This window comes from Cupressus sempervirens, chromosome 3 (genome assembly GCF_028749045.1).
Source record: "Cupressus sempervirens isolate cs-2001-9-10 chromosome 3, ASM2874904v1, whole genome shotgun sequence".
NCBI lineage: Eukaryota > Viridiplantae > Streptophyta > Pinopsida > Cupressales > Cupressaceae > Cupressus > Cupressus sempervirens.
In genome coordinates, this window is record NC_143120.1 from 371,773,348 (window position 1) to 371,785,729 (window position 12,382).

The following is a 12,382-nucleotide window of genomic DNA, read 5'->3' on the forward strand; positions in this document are numbered from 1 at the left end:
AAATCTCCACAAAAGGGTGGGATTTGCTTTATAAGGACCCATTTTGGGGCCGAGAGGGCAATTATTTCATCCAAGTTAGCCTCGACATTCCATGCCAGAGCTCGAAAGGCGGTGTTTTGAACAATCCAATATTCTTTTTTAAGGAAGACTATTTGAGATTCAACATTATTAAAGAAAACCACAAACAATCCCTTTTGAATTTGCCTGCAAAATGATATTTGATATCCGGGCTTTAAGTGCCAATAGTTTTAGAACCAATCATCAAGGAATTTTCTTGCAGGGACTCTATCAATTTCCATCGTAGAGAAGAAAATGGCGGTGGTTTTAACCTCTCCTTTTCACCTATAATTTCAGCTAGCATCTCAAGATTGGGAGCAACATGAAAAGAAGAAGGTTCCCTAGATTGCTTACCTTGGGTTGAGCTTTCATTTTGAGCAAGTGTGGTGAAACGGGCTCCGGAGACGATTACGGGCGTCGAATTAGCAATAGCCTCCAGGAAGGTCCTCGGTTTACCAGTACTGCCATGAGATCTAGTAGTATTGCTACCAAATTTAACCTCAAAATTGGATGCAGGTGGATTATTACTAAGCGGAGTAGATTCGTCCGCACTAGTAAATGAAATATAAACTGGAGTTACGGGAAGAAGAGTGGGCATACCTGGGAATGTCCTTACTTGCCAGGTCATTAAAAGACATACCTTTTGTAGTTGCCACCTCTACGTTGTCATGACATTCAAAGTTTAGGATGACGCCAACATCAGAAGCCAGCGGGTCTCTATCTGACATGATCAAAGATGTCAGAAATTAGAAAAAATTAAGACAATTAGTTTAGAAGTAATTTATAATAGTATTGTAAATATTTATAAACTTTATATATAAAAAAATAATATAACTATCAAATTATGAATAATGTGTGGAATATTCTTTCTACAACAAAATTACATTTAGATCTAAATAGGGTGAAATATTTAAATATAAAATATAAATTAAGATGATTAGAATAGAACTATAGTAGAAAAATTAAACTTAAAAAATAATTTAAGTTGCATCTCCAAATTCTTAAAATATTGCTTCACATTGCAGGTTGTGTTTTGGTAGTGGGAAATCCACTCCTATAACACGCAAATATGAACCAATCAACTTACAATAAAATAATTTTAATGATTTAATAAATAAAAAAACTCACATATGTACCTAAAAAAAATAAAAACTAATAACTAATAATAAAAAATAAAATAATTGATATTAATCAGAAGTTTACTGTAGGTGATTGCACTACGGCAAATACAATAAATAAGACACCCTCTTGAGTAAAGAACAAGCCTCGACTCCATATCCAAGTTTTCAATCGTGAACTTTGGTATTCTAAATTCACATTTTCTAAGGCAAACTCGTAGATTTCTAGGGAACATTTGCCTTTCATAGCGATCAGCGATCTGCGATCTGCCAAGGCAAAGGTGAAATCGTAGCGAAGCGAAGATGGCTACAGGTGGAGCGGAGAATAGCGGGTTGTTCCCAATTTTCATACTGGCGATGGTGGCGTTGTGGCTGGTGCCCTACACTATCCACCGCCTGGTCAATGCCGCCTTCAAGCGCGCCAAGTCCAGGAGCATACACTGCCACTGCTCTCTCTGCCTTCGTTCTGGCAAATTCCGAACCTCCATGTTCAAAAAGGTAACACTATCGTTCCTCCGCTCCCTTCGATCCAACAACGGTTTTTATCTTATCTTTATCTAATGGATTTTTGTTTTGACGTAGATCTCTAAATTTTCAACGTGTGGTAACTTGACGCTTATTCTGCTCTGGATAGTAATGTTCGTACTCGTGTATTATGTCAAGCATATTAGTCGCGAGGTATGCCCCCATCCCTATGCCCTTAATTAAATGTTTTAACCAAATATATTCTCCCTTTGCACCCGTCATTTGCTATAAATGTCTGTTTCCTGTGCTTCTATATTGCTATACTGGTAGATTTATAGATTTATTACTGTTGATTTAAGTATAATGAGAATTCGTGTTGTCCATGTCTGGTTTATGGATTTTGAGGATGTTGAGCGTACATGGGCTCTGGCATATTAATTGGCTGAAAAATAAACCTTTTGAGTCGTTTTAATCAATGACTTTTTGTAGAGGAAGAGAGCTATTTAATAATTTATTTATTGGGAATCCTTCATTTCTTCTCATAAGTAAATTTCAAATTTAATGTTTTGTTGGGCCTCTTACAATATATTTTTTTGGTTCTACCCTTTGTTTAGTTGTAGATATGTTTAACAGCCTCAAATGGCTGTGTGAAACTTCTGAAATGAAGGCGTCGGGCTTGGGGGTAGAGAGGTATAATTTGCCTCGTTACAGAGTCTAGGAACAAGCGTTGACCATATGTTATGATTTTCATAAAACACGGCCTATTTCTGTCAATCTGATCATTTGCAAAGTTGAACTAGAATTACTTGTGAAATTTGTTTTGTGATCACAATTCGTCTGTTGTGAAAATGTTCTTTGCTTGCATTATACACGTGGAAGAATTTCATCGGATAGCACCAGCTTTTTAACAGAAGGCTTTCTTTCATCAGAAAAATATGAAATCATTCGGTGCTTGCAAAGTTAGCAACTTTATAGGATCAGAGACTTATGTAGGTGTTCTATATGTGTGTCATTCTTCTTTTGACATACACGAATCACGTTTTTGCTTTTCATGTAATCAATAAGAAACATTCTTCTGTCCATCATGGTATCTGGTATATTTTTTTGTCATGCATGAACTATGTTTTTGGAGCTCATATTAGTCAATATCAAACATTATTCTGTCAATCATGGTATTTAGTACATTTTTGGTATTCCTTGTACCTTTCTAACTTGAAATTCATGTCATTCTCCTCAAATTTTTTCACGAAGTATAGGTATCTTGTTCTTCTCATAGCAGTGCAGGTTTTTAAACATCACCATTTCCTATTTAGATTCCCCTTCATTACCCTAACTGTGATTACTGTGTCTTTTTGTTATTTTACAATCCCTGCCCCACATGTAATAAATCACACATTAATTATCTGAATCTGTGGGGTTCACCCAAAGCCCGCCTGGTCAGCAGAGGAGGCTTAAGGTTGTGGGTAGTTTCCCATGGTCTTGGGTTCGAATCCGGTGGCCTGATTCAATGATGCACTGGTTCTGCGGGTGAGTACGTGCATCCCCTGGGCATTCGTCTTGCCCTAGCTCGCCTCAGGCTACTGGATACTGCGGTGGGTTGCGGGGATAACCCTGTGTCAATTTTGTTTTTTCGTAAGTCTCAATCTGTACCTCATAATTAAAAAAATTTCTAATATACAAGGAATCCTCAATAGTAAATAAAATTTCAAATATATTATAGGCTGCAAAATGCTCTTTGTCAATATAACTTCATGCTTAGACGGTAGACACAAGAATGGAACATATGTGATCAGTCCCAATAATACTATTATCAACAAGACGAGTTTTTTTTCCGTCTCATAATAGAATCTGAATATACTAGTATAAGATCTTGAGCCCTTAACTCTGTGATTGTATTTCAATCCATCCTGTGATATTACCAATTTGTTTTATAAACAATCATAGCTGAGTTTTTTGTTGGGAGTGACTTGGCAAAGTATTATTGTAATTTAGTTAATTCGAAAAATCTTGGACATTGAAAAATTTAAAAAAAAAATAAATAAAAATATGAGGAGAAATTGCTGGTTTTGTTTTCTAGAGAAAAGATAAATCCCTTTTTTGTTATTTCAAGTCAGTTGGAGGGCGAACATGCCACTTTTTCCATCTGGCACAGACCCAAACAACTTTTTATTCTATCTTTTAAATTAGAGCAGGGGTTTGGTGATGGCAGCTCCCATTGGACTAAGGGCAGCATCTCATGTGCATTGATAGTTCATGGTATAGGGTGGGGTTGAAGGGCATAGCCCCTGCCACCAAGCCAAAATTAAGGCCTTTATGAACCTTCATGCACATGACATTTTCATGATTAGGCCCAAACCCTCAAAAAACCTTCATGCACAGGCAATTTTTCATAGTTAGATCCAGAAACTTTAAATGCCATGTTTCAAACTCTTCAAAAACTATAGCAGTTGAGGTCACAAAGCAATATTTATGGCCCATCTGAGTGAAAATAGAACGAATAGACGCCGAAGAGTGAACACCCTTAAGTACAACCCTGGTGATCAAATTTTTGGTTACTTGATGAAAATATAAATCTGCAATAATATATTTTATTTTGACAGCACGCTCAAAAACAAGTGTTTTAGAGGAAAACTGAAAAATTCGCAGTTTGTTTCAGAGTAAAACAGTCTCAGGAATTGTGGTAGTAATCATAGGGAAAAACTGGCAGCCTCAGGAGTCATGCCAGAGATCAGAGAAAAGATTAGCGATATGATATGAATAGGGTTGCTTGCCGGAACAAGTGGTGATTTGTCATGATAGATTTATTATTTATTATTGCTGCTATGGTCTAAACCACAGTGACAAAAATATTTCTTTGCAATAAATTGACAAACCAAAAAATAATTTTCCAATTGATAGGATTTAATTAAGTTAAAAATGGGATAGCTTCAGCAAACAAATTAGTCAAAAATCACCAGAAGAAAATAGGAAGAAACTCAAAAGCTCTAGTTTTTGACCAATCAATCAGGGAAACTGCGAAAAATAATGAAACTGATGAGTTGTGATTTGTCATAATAAATTTACGATTTCAGTAATTATTGGCCAGACGTCTCACTTCTGTTCAAATGTTTGTGTCCTTTCACAACCAGAGGACACCTACTGTTTTTTCTTGTTCCCTTTTTTCCTCAAGATTAACAAGAGCAATTTTAACTGCCCACCAATGTTGTTAGATCTGAGTTGTGATTGATTTTCCTCAAAGGTTGTTGTCAGTGCTCTAGCTCCCCATATTTAGTATTCTATGTGGTTTCTTTCAAACATTCATGGCTGATAATATATAGATTGAATATAAGATTGGGTATTTCATCCAGGTTTTCTGAAGATTTATTTTGAATTCTTTCTGAACTTGATTTAATTAATTCCAATGTGGGTTACTAATTGGTCAATTCTGTAGTGTATTATTTTTGTTATGGATGTAATGATTGAATGTAACACAAATATTTGTGGTACTCTGATCATGAATTTTGTTTAAGATACTTCTTTAAGCACATTATGTTGTTTGATGCAGTAAGAAAAATCTTTATTTCAGATTTTAAACTGAAAATGCTACTATATGTGTAATTCTGTTTGTAAAATTGGTATCAAAGCTTTAAGAGAAGTGTTCAGAAAATCAAACTTACAATGGAAAGTTGTCATTTTAAGGCGTTTATAATAGAGTTTAAAGGCAAACTATAATTATATTTTTCAATAGAGTAAGGGTAGACTGTGACGCTTTTAAACTTATAAATAACTGAAACTTTGAAGCTTTAAGTTTATACTATTATATAAGGGCTGAAGCCTAGAATGTTTTTTCCTAGTTGTTGCTTTAATTCCAGTTTTCTTTCTCAGTTATGTTCATCATTTTGTGAACCTTATGAAATGTGAACAAGCCTTAAATGGGATTTTAAGATGACGGTCAAATATCTGACTGGATTCGTGTCTGTCAATTAGTGGTGTTTCTCAGAGAAATTTTTGACATGAAAAGAAAAAGAGCTTACTTATTTAATAGCAATGAGCACTGCAGTCTTGGATATTGTTTGTTTGGAGGAAAATCTTTGTCTATATTCCAGTAGCAGATCTTGCATAAATATTGTTATATTTGAGTTGTTATTGCTTAGACATCAGGGTTACAGAGTGTGAAGCTTCTTCTTATCTATAAAAAGTTAGAAGCTTATATGATTGTGCCAAAGGGGAAAGTTGACTTACTCTTTTATCTTGTGGGATGTTGTTTATGGTTAAGTTTTCTCTTTTATTCTTCTTTTAACAATGTTAAACTTTGAGCCACTGATGTTTATTTGCCATGCAACTTTTTTTCTGCTTGATTCTAGGTGCAACCCTTTGAGCCATTTGCAATTCTCGGCTTGGAGCCTGCAGCTTCTGAAGCAGAGATCAAGAAGGCATACCGGAGACTTTCTATTCAATATCACCCTGATAAAAATCCGGACCCAGGTACAATTCTTAAAAATTTAAAAATTGGTATTTGCCCAAATATTTGTAGATGCTTTTTTCACTAATGAATGTGTATATGTGCTAACAGAGGCCAATAAGTACTTTGTGGAGTTTATATCCAAAGCTTACCAGGCTCTTACTGATCCTATAGCTCGTGAAAATTTTGCAACATATGGTCATCCAGATGGAAGACAGGTTTTCTTACATTCCTCTTTCTACACTGAATGTGAATACAAATATGTGTTATCATACAATTGAATACAAAGTGTTTGCTGAAAGTGAACTGTGAGTGAATTTAAAGAATATAATTTTAAATAGACACAGAAATTGTGGATGTCCTCCAAACATCATTGTGACACACAACAGTATACCTCCTGTGACTTACACGATTCCTATTCTTGTTGATTTTGTTGTTCTTGTGTATATGGCTTTAGTAGATGTCATTTTTTTTCCAGCTTCTAGGGTTTCTATTCTAGCCCTTTGTAGTATAATTCATATCTCTGTTAAGTCTCTTTATCCGACTGTAGTCAGTCAAAGTAATGTTAAGCTCAGTTAACTAACTATGTTCAATCAATTTAATATAAATTCCAGTAATCAACTATAGTGAATCACGGGTATTTTATTTATCCATCCAAGGAAAAAATTCATCAAATGTTCCCATTTTACTAATATTGCTGCTACATTATTATATGACAATTCTTGTTTTTTGCTTAAAAAATGGGCTAATATGCTTCAAAAGAAAGAATCAAAATAGTTACATTAACTTGGTTAAAATGTTATCTCATTCAAATATGTTCTTATTCAATGTGCCCGATGCCAGTTAAAGAATCCTTTGCCTTGGTTTCAAGTTTGTTTGGTTAGTGCATTGTTCCCGATTTGTCACATTTTGTCTTGAAGGTTCATTCCATCATGTTTATATTAACTTGTACTGGAGTAACCGTGACTTTCAAGTATTTGTGCTGTCAATTCTTTATGGATTCTACATCAACTTTTCCTATCAAGGCAAACATACCAGTCACTATTGCTTTTACCATATACAATAAACATCCTATCTCTCAGAAACTTTATTATTCTATATATACAAAAATATACTTTGGCCCTTTGCTTGGGCTGACTTCTTGTTTAATGGGTTATTTTTCTTAACACAAGTTTGATAGAAACCATCCGATTTTTTATTCCTTATATCTATAACTACAATGATGTAGCCATGCAGATTAAATTGCCTAATAAAGTGAATACTGGTGTTGGGCCTCTCTTGGGAATGTGGTAGAAATTTGGATCAAAATATAAGATTGTGTCTTTCTGTATGGTTTTATAAGACTTCATTCAGATTACCATTTTTCCAGTTTTTGTCCTGTTCCAAAGTCCACAGCATGCCTAGGATGCTTAAACTCTTGACTTTTATGTAATGTCCCCATCTTTTTAGCATCTCAGTGATGTTCTTAACCTTTATGTTCTCCGAAGGCTAAGTGGAGAAATAAGGAGAAATTGATTAAATTAATTTCTTATAAAGTCATTAAATAAATTAAAATTAAAAGGTGACTTTATATTTAATTAATTTAATTTTTTAGAAGCACAACTAATTATTCTATTGGAAAGGGGGAAGCTTCTAGAGAGTGCATTTTCTAGAAGTACAACTAATTATTGCCTTGGAAAGGGGGAAGCTTGTAGAGAGTGCAATTAAATAGGATTTTATTTCCTTCTAGAAGGGTGAAGGAAAAAAATAAATTGGGGGGGCAGCTTCATTGTTGAGCATCGAATGTGTTGCCATCTACTCTTCTGGTTAGCTTGTGGAGCCAAGGGTTTCTACAATTATTAAATTGATCGTTGGGAACAAACACCCCCATTGATTTGCATAACTGAGGTGGCGAAATATCTTCCGAAGGGTTGCGACTGTTGGAGAAGACAAATCAGTCTTTTCATTGTGCCAAATTTGTGGCCTAGGGCCAGCTTTGTGAAGTAAGGAATAAGTTGGAATTTGCTATAGGAAAATTCAGTTTTTGGAGCAATTTTTAGGTTTTTATCCACTACATTTTGCATTGTTTGAGAGTGGATATTTAGGGCATTGGTAGGGTTTGTAAAATCTATTGTAATTTGATTTATATTAGAGTTTTATATCAGAATTTGTTGCTCTAATGTCTTATTGATGTAGATGCATATTTTCCTATTTGTAATCACTGTTATTCAAAAACAATTGCATCTTCATTGTTATTTGTTTGGTGTGTTCTGTTTACTGTACGGGTAAACTAGATTAATGCATACAGATAACTGGAACACGAACAACAGAACTTATATTATTATTTGCATACGCTAGACATTACATACAGAGCATATCATATCACAAGATGCATTACAATGATCCCAGACGGGATATAAATACTACCGCCGAACCTTCCTGAAGGAGTCCGTCGGCCACAAATATTCTATCTGTTACAAACTATTTACCGACGACGTCGGCTATAGAATACAGAAACACCGCCGGACATCACCCCGTCGGCTACAGAAACACTGCCGAGACCATCCAGTCAGCTGACACCATCCCCCCCAAAAAAAAGTCGTCTCCTGACGACTAACAAAATATCTGAGACAAATTAACAAACAAAATACATTAACGAACTAACTGCAACAAGAAAAATCTGCTTTTGTCCCATCACTTCCACATTCATCCCGTGCCTGTAGCCTCTGCTAACACAATACTGTCTCCTCAAGCTAATTTTGATAGCCACCCGTGCTGCTTTCTCTGTCCAACTCCTCGGTACCCCGAGCCAAGTGTCGCTGCACTGCCTCCAACTGGATGATCAGCTCCTCCTGAGCTCTCTACGCATCCACCAAGACAGCCTCATAGCCAACACCTGCTCCCACTGCCTCTGGCACACAGAAAGTCCATGCTTGCAGCAACTTCAACTCTTCTCAACTGGTCAAACTCCCACAACTGATATCCGCAACGACTGGGGGCCGCTAAGACCAAATTAACACTCCGGAACCCACATAAAAATGCATGGAACGCACTGTGTTTGCCATTTTCTGCCAATTCCAGACTCTTTCTGGTAACCATTGCTGCTTCCCCTTCCCTTTGGCATCATCTGTTACTCATTCTGAACAACTTGAATCTGTTGTCGTTTTTTTTTTTTTCTTTTTGTTTTGTTACTTGCCCGCTGCTGTGCCTCTTTCCTATCTTGCCGGTCCCTGCCAAGAGAATGATATTAATTCCTCCGAGTTGAATTTGTCCTTCAAGGTGAACTCAACCACCTTCGCGAGAGAACTAAGAAAAACCTGCATAAAACCATCCGCAAGACAAGAAAACTCTGAAGAAGACAAGCGTCCGCTGCAAGAACAAATGCCGAGAAGAAATTCGAGGAGAAGGCCGTGCGGCCGTGGGAGTCAGAATAAAAAATCCGCTGGTAGCCAAAAAAAAGAGCCTTCCGCAGGAACATTAAAAAAAATTTCGTGGGAATGCTCCGCGGGAGGTCTGAACAACTGCCCACGGGACACAGTCCGCGGACAGCTATCCGCGAAACCTTGTTCGCGAGTAGACAGTCCGCGGGACCCTCTCCGCAAAATTTTTTTTTTTTAAAATTCTTTTTTCTTTCAATTTTTTTGTTTTGTTTTGTTTTTTTTTTCTTGTTTTTCAAAAAAAATATACAAAGCACCTCAAATTTGCCTCCAGGCGTTGCCATTCTGCAACAACGACGACAAGGGAATCATCTGATCATTCTGTGACGGTGACGACATCTTCCTGGCATGGTAGGATTCGTTGACTGTGTGAGGTACCTCTTGCCCATCCAATGTTCCCAACTTTACCACTCGATTGTCGCCGACCTCCCGGATTTGATATGGTCCAAGCCATCTGGCCTTAAACTTTTCCACTTTGATTTCATTCTGACCATTGTACACCTTACATCTGTTCTGTGCCACCTCCGTCGCCCACTGTGCTTGCGGTCATCGCGCAACTGGATTATTTCCTTGCTGTCGGTGCCCTTCCACTAATTTTATGCTGCGGTGTAACCTTTTCTTTCTGCGCGGTCAATTCACCATGTACCGAATAGTGGGATCTTTCGTTTTTCTGTGTTCAAACTGTATGTTCTTCCCCTCAGCTTCAGCCATGGCAGCTTTTCCTTCTTCTGCTTCCCTACATTCCTCCGGACATTCGTTTTCCTTCTTTTTCTCACCTTCGTCGACCCTTAGCATATTACAACTCGGAAAGAGTTCGTAGTCTTCTATCTGCTGGTGGTAAAGGCCATTCACCGAGTCCAAGTCGTCGTCATTCAATCCTCCGTCAAGTCTCAATACTCCTTCATCCGGTTCCATTCTCCTCTTTCCTTCGTCATCACTCTCGCCTTCACTGTCAGAATTTGACGATGCTGCCTCCTCGCCAACCATTTGCGTGTGCAAGTCAATTATGAATCTTTTGCCTCCGCGCTCCATTGATAGGGTATTTTGTTTCCAATCATGTTTTACTTTTGCTTGCACCAACCAATCCTGTCCCAGAATAGCATCATATCCTTTTCTTTTCAATGGAATGACTACGAAATCCAATAAAAATGGTTGCGTACCGATGGTTACCGGTTGTGCCCTCAAGGTTCCTAACGGTTTGATCTCGTGCTGGTCCGCCGTGAGCAACTGGAATGTAGGTGGCCACAGCGTCGGCTTCCCCAACTTCTTCCAGGTATCCTCTGGTAAGACATTCACGCTGGACCCTCCGTCAACAATTCTCTCTGTCAAAACATTTCCCAAAATCTCCATCTTGATGACCATCGGATGCCGTCCAGAGGTGAGTGCCAACAGCATTGGGTCTGTTGTCATCACTTCCCTACTGTCCCTCGTTGCTTTCGAAAACGGTGTATGATTCAGAATGGCCGTCCGTAACTGGGGCATTGTGAGAAGGAGGTCACTTATCTTTACCGGTATCTCCGTTTGTAAAATCTGCCGTACAATGTTTTGTTCTGCGAAGGTCTTTGCCAAGGTGCCGGTGATGTCCTTCAACTGAGATGTCCCTGCCAACGATGCCTTTCCAATTTCCGCCTGCATTTCCCCCAATTTTCTTTTTTCCTCCGCTTGCCTTCGTGTAATTGCCAGAACCTCCTCTACATCTGTGCCGACAGTGATCAAGTTTACTTTAGACTTTGGACACTTGGAATCTTCGTGATCGCCGGGTCCGCACCATCTGCATAATAATTTCGGTGTGTTTTCCGCTATACAATCCCGCGCAAAATGACCCCACAAATTACATGCTCGGCTTTGAACAATTGGCCGTCCGTTTGCATCATACTAAGTTCGACTTCGGCTCCCATTATTATTGTTATTGTTTGCATTGTTGTTATTTTGCCCTCTGCTATTATTCTTGTACCCTCCAGATGTGGCACCATCAATGCTTGCATTTCCGTTACTGCCCGACGGGGAAGCCTGTTGCGTAAGAAGCACCTGCGGAGATCCTCTTGTCTTCATGTTAAAGGGACAATCCTTTGTCGAATGGCCCATGATCTAACAGATGTCACAAAATTGGTTCTTTGGACACGATCCTTTAGTATGACCGTTGGTCTTACACTCCGTGCACCACAGTTCACTGCCTTTTGGCTCCTTTTGCATGTTTTTAAACTCCTTCATCATGCGAACCATATCTTTTTGTAGGGCTCGAACTTTTTTGCTGCTGCCTTCGTCATCGTTGCTATCATCTCCGGCAGTTTCGTCGTCATCAGAATCAGATGAGCTAGTTTTCTTCTTCTTTGTCTTCTGTTCACTTTCAAGATCTAGTGCTCTGTTATACGCGTCCACATATGACGATGGTGGCACAATTTTCATTTTCCTCCGCAATTCCGATCGTAGGCCGTCCACGAACCATCTTTTTTGCAATCCGTCTGCCGGCTTGCTTTTCATTTTGTTTATTAGGTCTTTTAATCTCCTAGCATAGACACAGAGAGTTTCGTGTTTCCCCTGCTTGGTATTGAAAATTTTCGCTACGATTTCATTATCATCCCGCAAGAGTTTAAACTCTGCCAAGAACTCCTTTTTAATGTTATCCCAGGTATTCAGCTTTTGTGGATCCGTATCCGAAAACCAGTCAATCGCCACACCCCGTAGGGTTGCCGAAAATTGCTTGACCCATTCGTTGGCATCTGTGATTCCGTTTGCCCGCCAGATCGTCTCACATGTCTTACAATGTCGGATGGGGTCGGTTGTACCATCGCACTCAAACTTCGGCAGCTTTTCTTTGGGTCCCGCCATCACAACACTGGAGGTCTGCACTGTCACACCGGCGGTCTGCACTCCCGCACCGACGG

General features: G+C 38.4%; 1 protein-coding gene across 1 annotated transcript in view; it reads left to right on the forward strand.

The window, feature by feature from the left end:
* Window positions 1–1,318: 1,318 nt before the first annotated feature.
* The window catches only part of ATERDJ2A (DnaJ / Sec63 Brl domains-containing protein), a 54,474-nt gene continuing 43,410 nt past the window's right edge, over window positions 1,319–12,382 (forward strand). Inside the window, exons 1-4 of the mRNA XM_089819846.1 lie at window positions 1,319–1,673; window positions 1,758–1,853; window positions 5,984–6,104; window positions 6,193–6,299. Of these exons, the coding sequence (XP_089675972.1) occupies window positions 1,479–1,673; window positions 1,758–1,853; window positions 5,984–6,104; window positions 6,193–6,299 (519 nt within the window). The 5' untranslated portion in view covers window positions 1,319–1,478. The remainder of the gene's footprint in view (window positions 1,674–1,757; window positions 1,854–5,983; window positions 6,105–6,192; window positions 6,300–12,382) is intronic.